Raw genomic sequence first — 21,283 nt, 5'->3', positions numbered from 1 at the left:
TGTTACAGTGAGAGGTATATCAGTGTTACAGTGAGGGGTATATCAGTGTTACAGTGAGGGGTATATCGGTGTTACAGTGAGGGGTATATCGGTGTTACAGTGAGGGGTACATCGGTGTTACAGTGAGGGGTATATCAGTGTTACAGTGAGGGGTATATCAGTGTTACAGTGGGGGGTATATCAATGTTACAGTGAGGGGTATATCAGTGTTACAGTGGGGGGTATATCGGTGTTACAGTGGGGGGTATATCAGTGTTACAGTGAGGGGTGTATCGGTGTTACAGTGGGGGGTATATCGGTGTTACAGTGAGGGGTATATCTGTGTTACAGTGAGGGGTATATCGGTGTTACAGTGGGGGGTATATCAGTGTTACAGTGAGGGGTATATCAGTGTGGCAGTGAGGGGTATATCGGTGTTACAGTGGGGGGTATATCAGTGTTACAGTGAGAGGTATATCAGTGTTACAGTGAGGGGTATATCGATGTTACAGTGAGGGGTATATCGGTGTTACAGTGAGGGGTGTGGTATATATCGGTGTTATAGTGAGGGATATATCAGTGTTACAGTGAGGGGTATATCGGTGTTACAGTGAGGGGTATATCGGTGTTACAGTGAGGGGTATATCGGTGTTACAGTGAGGGGTATATCAGTGTTACAGTGAGGGGTATATCAGTGTTACAGTGAGGGGTATATCAGTGTTACAGTGAGGGGTATATCAGTGTTACAGTGAGAGGTATATCAGTGTTACAGTGAGGGGTATATCGGTGTTACAGTGAGGGGTATATCGGTGTTACAGTGAGGGGTATATCGGTGTTACAGTGAGGGGTATATCGGTGTTACAGTAAGGGGTATATCAGTGTTACAGTGAGGGGTATATCGGTGTTACAGTGAGGGGTATATCAGTGTTACAGTGAGGGGTATATCAGTGTTACAGTGAGGGGTATATCAGTGTTACAGTGAGGGGTATATCAGTGTTACAGTGAGGGGTATATCGGTGTCACAGTGAGGGGTATATCGATGTTACAGTGAGGGGTATATCAGTGTTACAGTGTGGGGTATATCAGTGTTACAGTGAGGGGTATATCGGTGTTACAGTGAGGGGTATATCAGTGTTACAGTGAGAGGTATATCAGTGTTACAGTGAGGGGTATATCAGTGTTACAGTGAGGGGTATATCAGTGTTACAGTGAGGGGTATATCAGTGTTACAGTGAGGGGTATATCGGTGTTACAGTGAGGGGTATATCAGTGTTACAGTGAGGGGTATATCGGTGTTACAGTGAGGGGTATATCAGTGTTACAGTGAGGGGTATATCGGTGTTACAGTGAGGGGTATATCAGTGTGGCAGTGAGGGGTATATCGGTGTTACAGCGGGGGGTATATCAGTGTTACAGTGAGGATATATCAGTGTTACAATGAGAAGTGTGGAATCACTGGAAACGTATCTGATTGTCCAGTATTTCTGTATCCTTGTCCAATAGGACCTATCTGGAAGAAGAGCTGATGAAAGCCCGAGAGAAGCCAAAATTGCGGAAGGACATGTACAAGAAGATGGTGGAAGTTGACCTTCAAGCTCCAACGTCAGAGGAGCACACACTCCAAGCTGTCCTCAAGCCACGTTACATGCAGTGGAGGGAAACCCTCAGTTCCACAGCAACACTCGGATTTCGTATTGAAGGGGTTAAGGTACGATCTGGTCCTGGAAGAGTTTCTGATGCGCAGCAACCCGTGCTTCTGTGTGGGGGTGATGGAGAAAGTGAAGTTTCATGGGGTCCAGGGTGTACTAGCTAGATGGATAAAGAACTGGCTGGGCAACAGGAGGCAGAGAGTAGTAACAAAGTCATGCACACACGCAGCTTAGCGGGAACATTGTTTAACCCTGAGCTGAGCTTCCTATGTCATAACCTCTCTGTCACAAAGTTTCACCTGAGGAAGGAGCAGTGCTCCGAAAGCGAGTGATTCAAAACAAACCTGTTGGACTTTAACCTGGTGTTGTCAGACTTCTTACAAAGATTGCCTCAGTTAAATCACCCATTCACAGCTCTCCGCCAACTTAACTTGTCTACCCCTGAAATACTTATCCATATCTTTGTTATCTTTCGACTTGACCATTCCAATGTTCACTTGGCTGACCTCCACTCATCCACATGTCGGCCCTGTGCTCGCTGATGTACACTGACTCCAGGCGCAGCAGCAATGTTTCCAATTTTAAAATTCTCATCCTCGTGTTCAAACCCCTCCATGCCCCCCTCCCCCCCCCCCAACCCTCCATCCCCCACCCCCAGTCTTACAACCCCTCTAGGATCTCTGAGCTCCTCCAACTCTGGCCCCTTGTGCGTCCCTCTTTCCCTTGAAGACCGTCCGTTCAGCTGCCTGGACAGTTGCAACTCCGTCACTAAACCTCACGTCCTCCACAAGTGAGCTTGCGTAGTGGGTCAACAAAACTGTAACTGATCATTTATTATAAAATCAGGGCTAGCCAAGCCGCAGCAAAGCATTTGGTAATCCCGAGTAAAATGATGGAGCATTCTGCCACCTGGTGGTTCGAGGGAAAGTGGCAGCACATCGCAGGAATTTTGGAAAACAGCATAAAGTCATGATTATGATTGTGTTACATAGTATGTGTGTGGACACATTCATTTTATATACACATATGATTTTATATATCATATATATACATACACATGTACAAACATACATTGTCATATATACATGTAAAATATGGACACGGGGTGACATGATGTCGACGCAGGAGTGGCTGCATTTTCGCTAGCTCTAGTGCTACTCGTCTTTTAATCCTTTTTTTTGAATCCTGATACGCAACCCATAATTATTTGATCCTGGTGTGCATGTCCTGCGCTTTGTTCCTACAAGGTTCTGGCTATATTTTAGCAATGGGAAACGAGTTGAGTCAAGAAAGTCCTTGCTTGATTGAGGCAGTTGGAAGTGACTGGGGTGGATCCCAGTTTCCCAGTTTGCAGTGACGGTTTCGCTGGTGAGCGGGCTTACACTTCGGCGATGCCGTTGGCGTTGAGGTGGTTGCTGCCATTGTGAGTGAGGTTGTGGATGACAGTCTCAGCTCCCTGGCACAGGATTTTGGTGCTCACACCGATGAACTGAGATATCCTGAAGGGAATGGATGAGGAAAGAAGAATCCTAGGGCAGCACGGTGGCGCAGTGGGTTAGCACTGCCGCCTCACGGCGCCAAGGTCCCAGGTTCGATCCCGGCTCTGGGTCACTGTCCGTGTGGAGTTTACACATTCTCCCCGTGTCACCGTGGGTTTCACCCCCACAACCTAAAGATGTGCAGGGTAGGTGGATTGGCCACACTAAATTGCCCCTTAATTGGAAAAAATGAATTGGGTATTCTAAATTTCTATTAAAAAAAAAGGAAAGAAGAATCCTCTCGGTCGATAGGGCAGTCTCCTTTGTGGCGACTCACCTTCAGTCCTTGGAAATCCTGCTGCATGGCGTGTCGAACATCCTGGTCGATTTGGGGAGGTGGGGCCAGACAGCGAGTGTCCGTGTGCCCGGTGTCCTGAGGGGAGCTGGTGGTGAATTCCCGGCCTGATTTGAGAATTGGTTGCTGTGCTTTCACAATCTCGATTTGAAGGCTGGTTGTTTCGAGTTTGGTGGAGTAGATTGTATTCGACCTTTGATGCCTGGGGTCAGGTGAAGGTCCCGACCACTGGTCTTACTTTGTCTTGTCCTTGGTGTTCATCGAAAAGGGGTAGGAGACGGCCCACCGGGGCCTAGGTTTCCCTTTGCCGGGGCTTCGGGATGATGACATGGCGGAGGTGCAAGAGCTTTGGTGAAACTCTGGATGAATCCTGGTTGTTGCTCGACGTTCCTGTCATGACTTTGGCCTTTCCAAGGAGTAACATGACAAGGAAGTACCCAATGAATGGCAGGACACTAGGGAGGGACCTTTGGGTGTTTGTTCACAGATCCCTGAAGGCAGCAGGACAGGTTAATAGAGTGGTTAAGAAGGCATGCGGGACACTTGAAAGGAGTTTATTACTGGACCTGTACAAACTTTGGTTAGGCCACACCTGGAGTACTGTGTGCAGTTCCAGTCACCGCACAATAGGAAGGATGTGATTACATTAGAGAGGGTACAGAAGAGATTCAACATGCTGTGTGATTATGTGAAACTGCAATGCACTTTACCGCTCTGATGTGGTTGATGTTTGTAAAAATTGGGTTTTCAGCACTTAAGAGTCACTCATCAATGGGGATCAATTAATCAAGGCTGCAGCTACTTTGTGGAAGCTGTCAATCACAGCCCGCTACTAGAAAGGAATGAATGGCTTTCAGCTACAGGATCTGGGAGGTTTAAACACTGCTGTTCTTCTTCAAGGAATGAACACGTGGAGCTTCCAGATAAGTGTTGCAGTTGTAATTCTTTTCACTGTCCCTGTCTAGATACTCTCTAGCTTCCAGACAGGGATCTCTTTTATGTTGGGGGGGGGGGGGGGGGGGGGGGGGTTAGTTAGGGGGCCCCTGTGGGACGGGGGGGGGTTCCTGTTGTCCAGGGGACCCTTTGGTTAGGGGGTCTCTGTAGGGGGGAGTTCCTTTACGTAGGGGATACCTGTGGGGGAGGTCAATTAGTTAGGGGGTCCCTGTGGATGCTGGGAGGTGGTCTCCCTATTATGGGAGTCCCTGGGGGGGAACTCCTTTTTAAGGGGCTTCCTGGGCAGAGGGGTCTGGTAGAGGAGGGGTTGGCATGTTGTGTATTGTGGGGGGCGGGGAGTGTGGCCCTCGGATAGAATTTGGGGTAAACTCAAAAGAGTTAAATCCTTGGCATACTGCGAGGTCAACATGTCAGGCTCACGTTTGGTGAGACCTGTAGGAAACCCACCTACTTGATTCCTGCTCGGGGACCAGAGAATCACGGAGGGTCAGAAAATAGGGTGCCGGGTCCACTAAATGGCTGCAAATGGGTCATTAAGATCCATTTGTATTCATTTGCATCTCCTGCTGGCACGCGGGGGAGCTGGAGCATCACATTCGGATCAGCACCCGGCACCAATCCTAATTTTTCGATTCTCCACTGCATCGGGGAACCCGCTACCAGCGGCGGGCGGGCAGGGAGAATCCAGCCCCTAACATCTTTGCAAATTTTTCCTGCATTTCTTTTATTTATTTTGTGGTTAAAGAATCCTTAACTGGGCTGGGATTCTCCCCTACTCCGCGGGGCGGGGGATCCCGGTGTGTTGGAGTGGCGCAAACCACTCCGGCGTCGGCCCGCCCCAAAGGTGCGGAATTCTCCGCACCTTTAGGGGCCAAGCCCTCACAAAGAGTGCCCCCACGGCACAGGCCCGCCTGCCGATCGGTGGGCCCCGATCGCGGGCTAGGCCACCGTGGGGGCACCTCCTGGGGTCAGATCGCCCCGCGCGGCCCCCAGGATCCCGGAGCCCGCCTGCGCCGCCAATCCCGCCGGTCAGGGAGGTGGTTTAATCCACGCCGCCGGGAGAGGCCTGTCAGCGGCGGGACTTCGGCCCATCGCAGGCCGGAGAATCGCCGCGGGGTGCCCGCCGACCGGCGTGGCGCGATTCCCGCCCCCGCCAAATCTCGGGGGGCGGAGAATTCGGGACACGGCGGGGGCGGGATTGACGCCAGCCCCGGGCGATTCTCCGACCCCCGAGTTCCCGCCCTGGTTCCCCCTGGTTCCTGCAAAGGTACAGGCAGGTCTTATATCCTAGGAGAAGATGTTAAAATGTGTCATTGGTGGCTCCATTATAATTGGAGTTGGGGGAGATATGTCTTGGTGTGTGCCTGAACATGGGCGCGGAGATCCTATCCTATAGGAGATGCCCTGTTTATGGCTGTCTTGACGATTCTTCTTCTCCCTGTCAGTGGGGTTTCCTTGGTGGAGAGTTGTTTAGGCTTTCCGGCGATCGGGGGGACTGAACGGTGCCTCTGATACACATGATGGTGTGTGCCAATTTACCCGGTTTTCATGGCTTCATCCTCTTTTGCCTCATTCTCTGGTTTATCTGTTCACCGGCTGGTTGAGCACAGTGGGCTAAATAGCTGGCTTGCATTGCAGAACAATGCCAGCACACGGCTTCAATTCCGAACAGGCGCTGGAATGTGGCGACTAGGGGCTTTTCACAGTAACTTCATTGAAGCCTACTCATGACAATAAGCGATTTTCATTATTATTCTTTTCTGGTATAAACTGAGGCACCAAGGTTAATGATCACGCTGAACCATCGGTGATGGTGTCCTCCTGTCTTTTTCTATACTTGTGCGTGAAGCATTTATACCAGGGGTGGGCAAACTTTTCCGTGCAAGGGCCACATTCAGAAATTCACAATTTTAAAGGGCCGCAGAGTATATTAAGTAAAATAATTACTTCACCCGGTTATGATTCTGGGCGCCTCATATAGAACATAGAACAGGACAGCACAGAACAGGCCCTTCGGCCCTCGACGTTGTGCCGAGCAGTGATCACCCTACTCAAGTCAACGTATCCACCCTATACCAGTAAGTAACCCAACAGCCCACCCCATTAACCTTAAAAAAAATAATTTTTTTTTTTTTAATTACTTGGTGGGCCGCATAAAGACCTTTGGCGGGCCGCATGCGGCCCGCGGGCCGTAGTTTGCCCACCCCTGATTTATACTATACCAGTTGAGAATTTCATTGTGTTATTTATAACAATTGGAAAAACTCCAATAAAATTTATATTTAAAAAACATGGACATATACACACACACTGCTTACAGTCTCAATGATGGATGTTATCTTCAACAAATTAAAATGTTGCACATTTCAGGGACAGTTCCCAGCACTCAAGATTGGTATATGCTAGATTCAGAGTAATGGCACCACTTCCGTGTGTCAGGGGTCCCAATGCCCAAAATGAGCGCCACAAATCCTGCACCAGTCATTGAGTGACATTGAGCAATGCCAGTATTGTGTTGCCGGTCCGACCTCAACACTGAACAATATCAAACTGTTCCCCACCTATTTCACATGAGATTCTCATGTGAAGACGGAACCAGGTCTATTTATTGGATGCAAACGTGCACGGTTACTATTTACTGAGGTGCCAAATTAGCGAAGTTGAGGGCTCCGTGGCTGATTTGTTGCCATGAGGGAACTAACTACATGGGAATATTGCCATTGTACTTATCCTGTCGGTCTTCTCACCATTGCTGCTCTATCCCAGCTCTCAATGTGCTGCTGGACTGGCTTCCACAATTGGGGGTTTCTGGGTTCATGATAGACAAAACTTGCATTTTATAATGTATAACTGTATAAAACATTGGTTAGGCCATAGCTAGAGTATTGTGTGCCATTCTGGAATCCACATTATAGGAGGGATGTGATAGCACTGGAAAGGGTGCAGAGGAGATTTACCAGGATTTTGTCTGGGTTGGAGAGTTTCAGTTATGAAGTGTTATGGGCCAGGGTTTAGAGAAACCCAAAGTGTATCATGGAGTTCACTTGATCCACAAATTTTAATAGATTGTGGTATGGGAAGCACATGGCCCACTCTACAGGTGTGGTACAGCAGAAATGGAAAAGTATTTTTTAAAGCAAAACAATATTTATTCTATGAACTCAAGTTAACCTTCTTATAACATAGTGAACATCTTAGCAACCATTAATTCAAATACAACCCCCAAAGAATACAACACTAAGTAATTCTTAAGCTGTCATTTGAACATCCAGAAGACATGAAAAAAAAAACTTTTCAGCAGAAGCACATCAGGTTAAAGTCACGACTAAGAGCAGTTATTAGTTTTAAATCACCAAAGGATTGATTTACATACTTTAGATTACAGAAAGAGGCTCTAATACACCTTCTGGCTGTGACTGCAGATATCCAGCTCTGAAAACGAAACTAAAACACACCCTGCAGCAAACAGCCTAAAACAAAAGTAAAAAGCTGACAGACAGCCCAGCTCCACCCACTCTCTGACATCACTGCAGTAATCAACACCCATTTCTTAAAGGTACTCTCACTACAGATACTTATATACACACCCATTTATAAACACCCATGGGTGACAGAAGAGAGATTGGGTACACTAGGGTTGTTTTCCTTGGAGCAGAGGAGACATGATTGAGATGTGTAAAATTATGAGGAGCATTGATAGAGTGGACATGAAGAAACTTTCCTGGTGGAGGGATCAATGACCAGAGGGAATAGATTTAAGGTAAGGGTAGGACATTTAGAGGGTATGTGAGGAATACATTTTTCACCCAAAGAGTGGTGGGAGTCTGGAACTCACTGCCTGAAAGGTTGGTGGAGGCAGAGACCCTCATGGCATTTAAGAAATATTTAGATGCGCACTTGCAATGCTAAGGCAAACAAGGCCATGGGCAAAGTGCTGGAAAACGGGATTAGAATAGTTAGGTGGGTAATTTTGACCATCTTAGACATAAATAGGCCAAAGGCCTTTTCTGTGCTGTAATCTCTATGATCGACTCCATGACTTTATAAAACGTTTGACATTGGAAAACATCCACAAGGGATTTCAGAGAAATAATGAGCCAAAGGAGTGATTAGGGCTCAAGGGTTAAGCTTGATTAGAGAGGTTTTAAGGGGTGCAGAAGTGGATGGGTTTGATGAAGGACTCAACCACTTGAGGGCACAGATGCCAATGGTGGAGTGAAGGGAAGGGGTTGCCTACAAGCCAGAATGAATGGGATGGAGAGATTTGAAGGTGGGGCGGGGCGGTAGGGGGGTTGGGGGTTACAGAGCTGGCAGAGGCGAGGAGGGGAGAGTCCATGAAGAGCTTTCGATGTTTTTAAGTTTATGAAAAGTGGATGACTGGGTGGGAAAGAGGACTTGAGTCCGGAAGTGCAATTGATGTGAATGAAGCCTTCCATCGGGTGGAGGTGGAGGGAACTGCACTGTGAATTGGGGAAAGTTCAAGGGAAGCAACTGCCAATCTCACCTGGGATGGGCAGTTCAAGCCACATCTGGTCAGGTTGATTTTCTGAATGATGAGTAAACTCGACCAAACCTCTTCTTAAAAACGCCTGAACTGTAAAACAAAAGCAAGTGTTGAAAAGTAATTGCATTCCATTGATGAATGGAATGCATCATCCTTAATTTAAGCTGTCTGGGCTTCCCTAGAAGAGTCTGTACCATAGCATGTAGGAGTTGAGGACAGGACTTTCGGGAAGAGTGTTGATAATTCAAATATGTGCTAGCACAGACCAGCTTACAGTTAACCATGAGAGGAGCACTTCCAGAGGACCAAAGAGGTGGTCCTACAAGGAGTGTCAGAGGCACAGATTTAGGAGCAGCACAAGACGGAATGTTTCAAGGAAGAGTGAGAGGTATTCATCAGGCAGCAGTTGTTCTAAAGGCAGATTAAACAGCTAGAAGGGGAGGCAGATATCACATGAAGGACATCGCAAGGAGTAATTCCACAGCAGCAGTTATTACAATACAGAATATTATTGGAGGGTATGGGGTGCTACAGGGGAGAGGATGTCTGCTGTGTCTGGAGTCTTTACATAAAGTCAGGCCCTCAATATCTTCTATTGAGGCCTTGAAATCTGTCTAGTTTTTGTACCCCTTCCCGATTTTAATGGTCACTATGTTTCCCTCTTGGTTACAGAAGGCAGACAGGACAGGCAGCACTAACTTCAAAAGGATCAAAACGAAGGAGCAGATTCTCCAGGTCTTTGTTGACTTTGTCAATGGAAACAAGGATATTGTGGTAAGCTGTGCTAACTGAAAATGAAAATCGCTTATTGTCACGGGTAGGCTTCAATTAAGTTACTGTGAAAAGCCCCTAGTCACCACATTCCGGCACCTGTCTGGGGAGGCTGGTAACTGGGCCAGAACGCCAAATATTGGGGTAAGAGCACCAATGTGAAGGTCACACTGGGAAAGAGAAATGGCACCAACTAGTTTTTCTGATGCTCAGCAATTTTCCTATGTCCCTATTGGGTTTGCAATTAGTCGCTCTTTAGATATGAGCCTGGGCTGAGAGGGCTGCCAAGTTATTCGAATGTTGGAAATATATCCGACTCTCACCCGCAGTTTCCAGGAGGTGGGTGTTAGAACATAGAAAAATATAGCACAGAACAGGCCTTTCAGCCCACGATGTTGTGCCGAACTTTTGTCTTAGATTCAGAATAAATTAATCTACACCCCATCATTCTACCATAATCAATGTACCTATCCAATAGCCGCTTGAAGGTCCCTAATGTTTCCAACTCAACTACTTCCACAGGCAGTGCATTCCATGCCCCCACTACCCTCTGGGTAAAGAATCTACCTCTGACATCCCCTCCCTATATCTTCCACCATTTACCTTAAATTTATGTCCCCTTGTAATGGTTTGTACCACTCGCGGGAAAAAGTCTCTGACTGTCTACTCTATTTAGCCCCCTGATCATCTTATAAACCTCTATCAAGTCGCCCTTCATCCTTCTCCGTTCTAATGAGAAAAGGCCTAGCACTCTCAACCTTTCCTCATAAGACCTGGTCTCCATTACAAGCAACATCCTGGTAAATCTCCTTTGCACCTTTTCCAAAGCTTCCACATCCTTCCTAAAATGAGGCAACCACAACTGCACGCAGTACTCCAAATGTGGCCTGACCAAGGTTTTGTACAGCTGCATCATCACCTCACAGCTCTTAAATTCAATCCCTCTGCTCATGAATGCTAGCACACCATAGGCCTTCTTCACAGCTCTATCTACTTGAGTGGCAACTTTCAAAGATCTATGAACATAGACCCCAAGATCTCTCTGCTCCTCCACATTGCCAAGAACCCTACAGTTAATCCTATATTCCGCATTCATATTTGTCCTTCCAAAATGGACAAGTGTTGTGGGTGCCTAGTGGATCAGGAGTGGGAACTCTGGCTGGGTCCCAATTCCTTGTTCATGGAAACAAGGGTCACGTGCAGCCTCCGAGGGCCGAGATCAGCTGAGGTCTGCCCAGTCCAGGGATTGTGTCGATTTGATCTTTACCCACGTTGACTTACTGACCACCTAAACTAAACCTCTGCTTTGTTTGAATCTGAAGGAAGCCTACCTGACGAGACTGAAGAAGATCCGGAAAGCTCTGGAATCATCGGAGTTCTTCAAAAAGCACGAGGTATGTGTCTGGTAACTGACTGCGCAGAGGTCTACGAGGTGAGCTGTTATGGGGATGATCCCCTTGAGCAGGCACTACTGGCTCTCTGGAAGCACCAGCTCACAAGTCAGGGACGTGTAATTCTCATGGATTTTGAGATCATTGAAGTAAATCGGGTGCTGTGAGCCTGTGATTATTCCCAACTGGTGCCTCCTGCTCTGCGGGAGGGATAACCAGGCCAAAGATATCAGCCTTTATAACCTACTTTTCTTTGTAGACTGTGGGTGTTGTGCCAGTGCCCCAGCCAAGCAAGTGGAAGCTCACCCAAGCTCAGCATCAGCACGTTTGCCTCGGAATTAAAAGGTTGTAGATTCATGTTTCCCTCCAGGCGCTTATGTAACATAAGCCGTGAAAATGCTGCACTGTTTGAGTTGCTGCCTTTCCAGTGAGATATTTAATTGAGTGAAAGCCTGGCTGCGAAGGATTTCACGGCCCAGATTTAAAAGAAGTCAGCGGAGTTCCCCTTGATGTCACGGACAACGTTTATCCCTTTGGGGGCAGCACGGTAGTTAGCGCAAATGCTTCACAGCTCCAGGGTCCCAGGTTCGGTTCCCGGCTGGGTCACTGTCTGTGCGGAGTCTGCACGTCCTCCCCGTGTGTGCGTGGGTTTCCTCCGGGTGCTCCGGTTTCCTCCCACAGTCCAAAGATGTGCGGGTTAGGTGGATTGGCCATGATAAATTGCCCGTAGTGTCCTAAAAAGTAAGGTTAAGGGTTGTTTGGGTTACGGGTATAGGGTGGATACGTGGGTTTGAGTAGGGTGATCATTGCTCGGCACAACATCGAGGGCCGAACTGTGCTGTACTGTTCTATGTTCTATGTTCTTAACCAACAACCCCCCCCCCCAAAAAAAAACTGGTTGCTATCTTATTGCTCTTTGTGGGATCTTACTGTGCACACGTTGGCTGCCATATTTCCTGAATTTACAACTGTGAATAGACCCCAAAAGCCATTCGCTGGCTGTAAAGCATTTTGGGGCATTCGGAGGTTGTGAAAGGTGCTATATAAATGTCTTTCCCTTTTTAACCTGTCCTCTCTCTGATTGGTAACGATGCGAGAGTCCCGCCTGGATGAGAAACCCAGCTCCTAGCCAGGCAGAGGCACAGCAAAAGGGAGGAAGAGGAGGAATGCCTAACAAAGGAATGAGTATTGGGAGGGAGTTACCTCAGAGGAGAATCTCTGCTGCCTCGCCACGAGTAAATATTGGATAACTGTGGGTGGGATTTACTGGCTGTTCACACCAGCGGGATATTCCGGCCCCACGCCGGCGCACGGGCTTCCCGGCGTAGAGGGGCGCAGTCAACGGGAAGTCCCGTTTACAACGGCGGGGTCGATAGAGCCCCCTGGCAGGCCATCTCCGCCGTCGAAAAACACGCGGAGGGTTGTTGGGTAAATACCACCCTGTGATGTTCACATTCCAGAAATTATATTGACCACAAAGTCATGCGATGTAGGTAATCCTGAAATAACCTCATGGCCAGTGAGAGCTTCTCCCTCTTGAGTTCTAGAAGATATCAATCCCACTGTTCCTTAACTTTACTCTAAAATGAAGACCCGAGATACTGGTGCCACTCAGGTGCTGATACAGTATTGGTGGAAGGATTGGGGACCAAAGAAGTCAGGGGTGGAAACTATTGCCCTCACACGAGGAGGTTGGGGGGGGGGGGGGCATTTATTTGGGCTGGAGGGTGCAGGGTGGAGCCCGTGCCATCTTCCTATTCTGTCCTGTTTAAGTCCACTATGGACCGTCTTCTCTCTCACTGCCCACCCCCCTCATTCCACCCCCTCGCTCCCGGAACTGGTGCCCATTGAGATCTTTCAGTGGGCAATTAATGCCGATGTGAGGGCCTCATTCCACTGCTGTTGGTATTCGCACAGCAGCAGGCTGGGGAATTGCCATGCGGGGAGCCCCATAAGCAAACCGTGGGCTCATAGGTTGTCACTGGGACATGGCCTCAGGAATGCGGGTGTTCGGGTAGCATGGTGGCGCAGTGGTTAGCACTGCTGCCTCATGGCACCGAGGTCCCAGGTTCGATCCCAGCCCCGGGTCACTGTCCGTGAGGAGTTTGCACATTCTCCCCGTGTCTGCGTGGGTTTCACTCCCACAACCCAAAGATGTGCAGAGTAGGTGGATTGGCCACGCCCCTTAATTGGAATTGGAAACAATTAATTGGTACTCTAAATTTATATTTAAAAAAAAAGGAATGCGGGTGCTGCTGACAGTCACCACACTACCCTTTCTTCTGATCCCCCTCCCTCCTTTAGCCAGTGACCCCTTCCTGCCCCTCACTTACCTGTGTCCTGGATCTCTAGCCAATCCTGGGCGTTGCCTGCAGCCACTATTGCTCCTCTGGCACTGCCTGCAAAGTAAAGCTGCAATGCTTTTTTTGGATGTCAGCTATTGGCGAAGGTAATCCCTCCCCTGGGTTCCTTGACCTCGCTGGTCATTGAAGTGCCTGATTAGCTCCTAATAATTCTCTAAAGGAGCTGCTGCTGGGCTTTTACTGGCTATCCAGCCTGGATTAAATTCTACCCCGTCTTGCCAGATTTGCCGTGATTGCGTGTGCAGGGAACTGTAAAACTGATGGCGGTGTGGGATGCCCTCCTTGTGGGGCAGGAATCAGAAGCCATATAACCGCACTGAACCACTGTTCACAGAGACTCAACATGAAGACCTTTCCCCTCCCCACTTCCCCAATCCCTAAACTCATGGCAAGGTCACCATCCCACATTGGACTGAATCCCTCTCCACCCAAGGGGCATTTAGCTCAGTGGGCTCGACAGCTGGTTTGTAATGTAGAACAAGGCCAGCAGTGCGGGTTCAATTCCTGTACCAGCTTACCCGAACAGGCGCCGGAATATGGCGACTAGGGGCGTTTCACATTAACTTCATACTTGTGACAATAAAAGATTATTATTATGTAACTTACCTTACAGGCTGAGAAATTTATATTTAAGGGGATTTTATTGGATTCCTAGAATATACATTATAAATGGAGGCATTTCTGCCCCTTTGTGCTCGCATGTCAGCTGGCCCTCCATTTTCTCATCCATCTCCCCCCTTTTATATTCCTCATTTCCAAATACTTTTCCAATTCCATTTTGAATGTTATTAGGGGGGAGAGGGGGTGACCTTCAGCGGGACCAGCAGATCTCGCCAACGGGATCCTGTCCTTCTACTTCATGCCTCCAAGTCCCCACATCATTTTGATGAAAGTTAATTTTTTCTTGATATGGAAATGCTAAGGTTATTTTCTCACCCAGAATAAAAAAAAAAAAAATCAGTGCAAAGTGGGAAATAAGAATACTGGTCTGAACTGGACAATCTTGCAAGCATGTTTTTGATTTTCAACCTTCTCCAACTTCATGCAGGTTATCGGTAGCTCCTTGCTCTTTATTCACGACAAGAACGAGGCGGCGAAAGTGTGGCTGATCGACTTTGGTAAGACCACAAGGCTACCGTGCGAAAAGACTCTTGACCACCGTCTACCGTGGCAGGAAGGCAACAGGGAAGACGGCTACCTCTGGGGGCTTGACAACATGATTGACATTATGTCCGCCATTTTGTAAGTTCACTAACGATCCTGGGGCAAGCTCCTTCGTCGCCATGGGTTTTCCATTGGACACCTGAAAAGTTCACCGGCCCTTTGCTTAATTGCCTGGATGGGACACTGCTGTTCAAAGTAGTGGGAAGAATAGACGAAGAGAGAAAACTCAATGGCGAGACAAAATGGAGATTTCTCCACTGACAATGGGCTTTTTCTTGGGTGACTCTGAATTTTAATTGGACCCCCACAGCGAAAGGGATACACAAAAGGAAGATGTGTGGTGGAGGCGACAGTCTTAACAAACGAGAAATTTAATGGCTAGTACTGCGAGACAGTTTGGAATTATTATTCTAGGATAGATTTTGAGATGCATTTTAAAAACAATTACAATTAGATGTTATCGATGGATGATATCAATACAAAAGAAGAACGTTTATATGGTGCCCTCCTTATCAGATACGATGCTTCCCTCACCAGGCTGCACTCTTGCATCTTGGGTTCAAAGCAGAAGTGAGCCAAAAGATGGCATTAAGTTCTCAGTCTTCTTCCCCAACCCCTCACACTCCACATCTCCCCATACCCTCCTTCATTAAGCTCTGAGTGGTGTCTGCTGCAGAACAGAGTAAGAAAATGAGTTAATATGGTTTAAAGCATCTTTGATTCCTCCTAAAGAAATCTTTAACCTTAATATGGTGTTTTTCAAAACTTCAGGGTGTCGCAAAGTGCTTTACAGTCAATTAATTGTTTTTGAAGGCTGCTCACTGTTATAATGTGGGAAAACACAGCAACCAGCAACCACGCAACACTTCGTCCCCCAAGTTATTATTACAGATTGCAAGATCCCATAAACGGCAAAGAGATCCTGTCCTGATTGTCTGTTTTGATGTTTTTGGTTGAGGGATAAATATTGGCCAGGGGAGAGAGAGAACTCCCCCACAGTCATTTCAAAGTTGCACCACTAGATCTTTTATAACCTCCCAAGAAGACGGACCGAGTCTCTCATTAAGCTGGTCTTATCCAAAAACGACACCTCCAACAGTGTAGCACTCCCTCAGTACAACTACTGGAGAGTCAGCCAAGATTTTCTGTTCAAATCTCTAGAGTGGGGTTTAAACCCACACTTTTTGACTTGTGCTGCTACTGATCAGGTGCTGTATACAAGAGGTAATTGTACAAATTGGGGCTAAAATATGATCATGAATTGAAGATTGGCTAATGGACAGGGACCAGAGAGTAGAAATAAACGGGGCATTTTCAGGTTGGCATTTGTATTTGGAGGGTACTACAAGGACCAGTAGTACTTGGGCCTCAGCTATTTGCAATGTATATTAATGACTCCGTTGACAGGACTGAGCGTGGTGTACCCAAGGCTTCTGACAATACAAATCTAGTGGGAACTTAAGTGATGAGGGCAGCTCAAAGAGCCTGCGGAGGGATATACAATGGACAGGTTGGGTGAGTAGCAAGGATATGGTAGGTGGAATACAACATAGTGAAGTATGAAGCCCATCCACTTTGAAAGAAAAAAATAAGAAAGCAAAATATCTTCTGAATGGTGAAATACTGGGAATGTTTGTATTCAGAGGCTTTGGATGTCCTTGCACATGGCTCTCGGGAGGTTAACAAACTGGCCCATCAATCAATTGGGGAGGGAAATGGCATGTTAGCTTTTGTTCCAAAGTGATTGGAGTATAAGAGCAAAGTAGTCTTATTAGTATTTATAAAAGGAATTGTTGAGGCCACATGTACAGTTTTGGTCTGTTGACCAAAGGAAGAATATATTTTGCAGAAGCGAGTGCAACAAAGACTGATTCCTGGGATAAGGGGATTGTCTAATGAGGAGCGATTAAGTAAGCGAGGCCTATATTCCCCTGAATTTAGAAGAATAAGAGATGATATAATTAAAAAAACAAATTATTAAGTGTCTTGACAGGGTAGTTTCCTTTGCCTGAGCAATCCTGAACATTGGGCGGGATTCTCCCAACGGGAGACTAAGTGCCGACGCTGGAGTGAAAACCGCATGCGTGGTCGCTGTCCTCCCCGCGGGCAAGAAATGTCGGAGTGATCTTGCGGGGCGGCAGAGGAAAGGAGGTCCTCCTTCAGAGAGGCCGGCCCGCTGACCGGTGGGCACCGATCGCGGGCCAGACCCCTTTTGAGCGCCCCCCCCCCCCCCCCCCCCCCGGTGCTCAATCCCCCCCCCCACAGCGTTCCCGCGCTGTTCACGTCGGCAGCGACCAGGTGTGATCAGTGCCGGCGTGAAGACGTCGTATTAGGCAGGCCGCTCGGCCCATGCGGGCCGGAGAATCGCCGCTCGGCCGTTACAGACGGTGAGCGGAGATTCTCCGAGCGGCCAGCCGTAAATCTCGGCGCGCCGGTTTGGGGGGTCTGGGAGAATCGCGTGCGGGTGCCGGGGCGGCGTGGCGGGACTCGCCCGCCGTCCCCGCGATTAATAGGACAGCAGGCTCGAGGGGCCGAGTGGCCTACTTCTACTCCTTTTTCTTATGAGCCATGGCTAACACAGTTTGAAGGTGCCCTCTGCACTGTTGATGCTGTAGCCTTACACCTACGTTTAGCATAAAGAGGGTCTTGTTTCATCGAGCTGCAGGTGGAAGTCCGTTGATGAAGTAGACCTATCTTTTGGAGTGGAAACTGGTGCAGAGGAATACAATACAAGTTAAGAAGTAAATGAATTCAATTCTAAATTATTACTGCAACATTTGAAAATGAGAGAAGAGTGAAGAAAGATGTAGATTAACACACTTCTGTTCTGAAATCATTTAGAGTGCTTTTTGTAATCAACAATATTACTGGCACTTTCAACCATTTACTGAAGAGTTAAATATCTGAATGCAATACACTTCAAAATATACCCCATAACCCTCACTGTGACACTGATATACCACACAACCCTCACTGTGATGCTCTCTGATATACCCCACACGCCTCGCGGTGACACTGATATACCCCTCACTGTAACACTGATACAGCCCACACCCCTCACTGTGACACTGATACAGCCCACACCCCTCACTGTAACACTGATATACCCCACACCCCTCACTGTGACACTGATACACCCCTCACTGTAACACTGATACAGCCCACACCCCTCACTGTGACACTGATAAACCCCACACCCCTCACTGTAATACTGATATACCCCTCACTGTAACACTGATATACTCCTCACTGTGACACTGATATACCCGATAACCCTCACTGTGATGCTCTCCGATATATCCCACACCCTGCACTGTAACACTGATATACCCCACACCCCTCACCGTAACACTGATATACCCCACATCCCTCACTGTGACACTGATATACCCCACAACCCTCTCACTGTGATGCTGACTGATATATCCCACACCCTGCACTGTAACACTATGATAGACCTCAACAGTCCTCTTAATACTTGTACTCGCACTTATATAGTGTATTTTCATTTATGTCACGTATATTCATTGATCCAGCCTTTGCGCATTGCGGAACAGAACTGTCAGACTATCACCGACTGAGATAAATATATTCTCTTCATCTTCTGAAGAGTAGTAGGAAATCCCAAGGCACTTTTTAATATTCCGATCAATCAAAATTTGGCACAAAGTCACATAAGGGGATGTTTATGTACATATATATGAACATATGAATTCGGAATAGGAGTAGGCCATTCAGCCTCTCGGGCCTTATTCTGTCATTCAATGAAATCATGGTTGATCTGATTATAGCCTCCCAGCTACCCCGATAACCTTTCATCCCCATGTTTATCAATAATCTATCCAGCTCTGCTTTGAGAACATGCAAAGACCTCTGCTTCCACTGTCTTTTCAGGGAGGAAGTTCCAAAGACTCACTGCCATCTGACAGAACAATATTCCCAACATCTCCGTCTTCAATGGCAACCCCTTATTTTTAAACAGTAACCCCCAGACCACAAGAGGAAACATCCTCTCCGCATCCACCCTGTCAAGACTCCTCAGGATTTTAAAGGTTTCAATCAAGTTGTCTCTTACTCTTCTGAATTCTAGTGGATACAAGCCCAGCATGTCCAACCTTCCCTCATAAGAGAACCAGCCCATTGCTGGTATTAGTCTAGTAAACCTTCTCCCAACTGTTTCTATTGCATTTACATATTTCCTTTAAATAAGGTGACCAATACTGTGCACAGTACTCCAGATGTGGATTTACAGGTGGCCTGTACGACTGAAGCAAAACCTCCCTACTTTTACATTGAATTCCCCTCATAATGAATTTCCTCTTCCACTCTCCTGTGCAGGATTAGCCAACTCCCTGGCAGTTTTAATCTTTTACCCATTCCCACACTGAGCCATCCAGTTATCCTGAAACCTTCAACTGCCAATGTGAGCAGAATTCTCCTGGATTCTGAGTAGGGAATGGCATTGCAAGCTACCTCCGTATTGTTCTCTTTACTAATGTTAAATCCAGAATTAAAAAAGCAAAAAATGCTGGAAAAATCTCAGCCGGTCAGACAGCATCTGTGGAGAGAGGACAAAATTAACGAGGGGATTTTCTGGCCGTTCTCTACAATGGGATCTTCCAGTCCCACTGACAGCAGAACCTCTGCCGCAGGTTTCCTAGCGGGTGTGGGGATGAAAATCCCATTGATCATAGAATCATAGAATTTACAATGCAGAAGGAGGCCATTCGGCCCATCAGGTCTGCACCGGCCATTACAAAGAGCACCCTCTTTAAGCCCACGGAGCTACCCGATCCCCGTAACCCCCACTTTACATTTTTCGGACACGAAGGGCAATTTAGCATGGCCAATCCACCTAACCCGCACATCTTTGGACTGTGGGAGGAAACCGGAGCACCCGGAGAAAACCCACGCACACACGGGGAGAACATGCAGACTCCGCACAGACAGTGACCCAGCCGGGAATCGAACCTGGGACCCTGGAGCTGTGATGCAGCTGTGCTAACAACTATGCTACCCAAGATCCCACCGCTGGCCAACAGCGGGCTACCTCCTGCCACCAGGAAACAAGCTGCAGGGGGTGCAGAATATCCCACCTTCCCAACGTTTCAGGTGGATGACCTTTCATCAGACGAAAGGCCATTGACCTGAAATATTGGGCTGAATGTTCAGGAGTTGGGATCACTCGGGAGTCCTTCAAAAATGGCGGGCGGGGCCTGACCCAGGAGATTATGACTCCTTTCCTGGACTGCGTAACTTTCAGAAGTGCATTTAATGGATGCGGGCTTGCTCCTGTCAAACTCCCAGCCAGCACTCCCCACCTGGCCGGAACCATTGCAGAGGTAGGTATGTCCTAATCCTCCACAATTGTCGTGGCGTTGGGCCAGGTTTTTAAAGTGACTTGTTTCACGGTCCCTCAGAGAAGAAGTCTTCAGGAGGTGACCTCGCTACACGACATAGTGGAAAGTAATGAATTAATTTTTTATACAGATGCTGCTGTCATTATAGGGTCCCTTGGTTCCACACAGTCTAGAGGTTGACGGGCATGGAAGTGCCGTAACTTAATATGGGAATGGACATGGGGCCAATGTGGGGGTGGGGGTGAGAATTTGAGGTGGCAGAGCCTGGCACTGGGAGCATTAGGTGACATGGATGGGGCATGGGGATGACAGAGTGTGAGGGCTGTGAGATGGAGGGCCTTTCTGTTTTCATTGTAGCGCCTGTGGATGTCTCCAGACTACATCCCAGGTCAACTGGCCCAACTCCAGCATGTACATGGCCCCAGTCAAGAGGATCCTGCCTTTGGGGGCACTTTCTCCCAATGTGGGCAGTCCGAGTCGGGGATTGTTCCGCCTCCCGCTACCTGCCTCAAGGATAAAAATTTAGGTAATCAACTCCCTCCATAGATGCTGCTTGACCTGAGTTTTTCCAGTGCATTTTATGTTTTCCAGCATCCACAGTATATTATTTTTTCATTTATGTTAAATCCAGACTTGTTTGATATAGATGATAGTGGAAACTGCTCAGAGTAGTAACCTTATCATCTTCTGAATCAAAATTATCAGAATGAGTGCGCAAGGTTTTACGGCCCTTCCCACCCACAGGGTGTTCCGGTTCTGTCAAGGACAGTCCTCACCCCCCCCCCCCCCCCCCTCTCCTCTCTCCTCCCGCTATGGGAGGTTCCCCAGACGAGGGATGGGCGAGCCACGCAAACTACCATGGATATCGGCAGGACAGAAGAAAGGACCCTGTCAGCAGCCATTGGCGAGCCGGATAAGCACGCCGCGGAGGATGCAGAGAATCCTGAGCCGTGTTTCCCTCCCGATCGATAATGGTTACTTTACTCAGTCAGTATGCCATCTGTTGGAATAGTAGCACAGTCTTTAGCACTGCTGCCTCATGCTGCCAGGGACCTGGGTTTGCTTGCGGCCTTGGGTGACTGTGTGGAGTCTGCAAGCTCTCGTCATGTCCCTGTGGATTTCCGTTGTGTGCTCCGATTTCCTCCCACGGTTGAAAGATGTGCAGGTTAGGTGGGAATAGAGCGGAGAGTGAGCCTAGGTGTTGGGGGGTCGTGGGCCAGGCCACCATGGCCCCCACTCCCCGGGGTCAGAACACCTCCGCGCACCCCCCCCCCAAAGGACTTCCCCAGCTGACATACCTGCCAAGTCCCGCCAT

The 21,283-nt window shown here is 48.0% G+C and overlaps 1 protein-coding gene across 1 annotated transcript in view; it reads left to right on the top strand.

Annotated features, from left to right (window-relative positions):
- itpka (inositol-trisphosphate 3-kinase A) overlaps window positions 1-16,197 on the top strand; it is an 87,127-nt gene extending 70,930 nt beyond the window's left edge. The window contains exons 4-7 of the mRNA XM_038784035.1: window positions 1,483-1,687; window positions 9,592-9,693; window positions 11,013-11,084; window positions 14,493-16,197. Of these exons, the coding sequence (XP_038639963.1) occupies window positions 1,483-1,687; window positions 9,592-9,693; window positions 11,013-11,084; window positions 14,493-14,690 (577 nt within the window). The 3' untranslated portion in view covers window positions 14,691-16,197. The remainder of the gene's footprint in view (window positions 1-1,482; window positions 1,688-9,591; window positions 9,694-11,012; window positions 11,085-14,492) is intronic.
- Window positions 16,198-21,283: the final 5,086 nt, after the last annotated feature.

Source organism: Scyliorhinus canicula, chromosome 2 (assembly GCF_902713615.1).
Source record: "Scyliorhinus canicula chromosome 2, sScyCan1.1, whole genome shotgun sequence".
Classification (NCBI taxonomy): Eukaryota; Metazoa; Chordata; class Chondrichthyes; order Carcharhiniformes; family Scyliorhinidae; genus Scyliorhinus; species Scyliorhinus canicula.
This window is presented reverse-complemented; position numbering and strand designations above follow the sequence as displayed.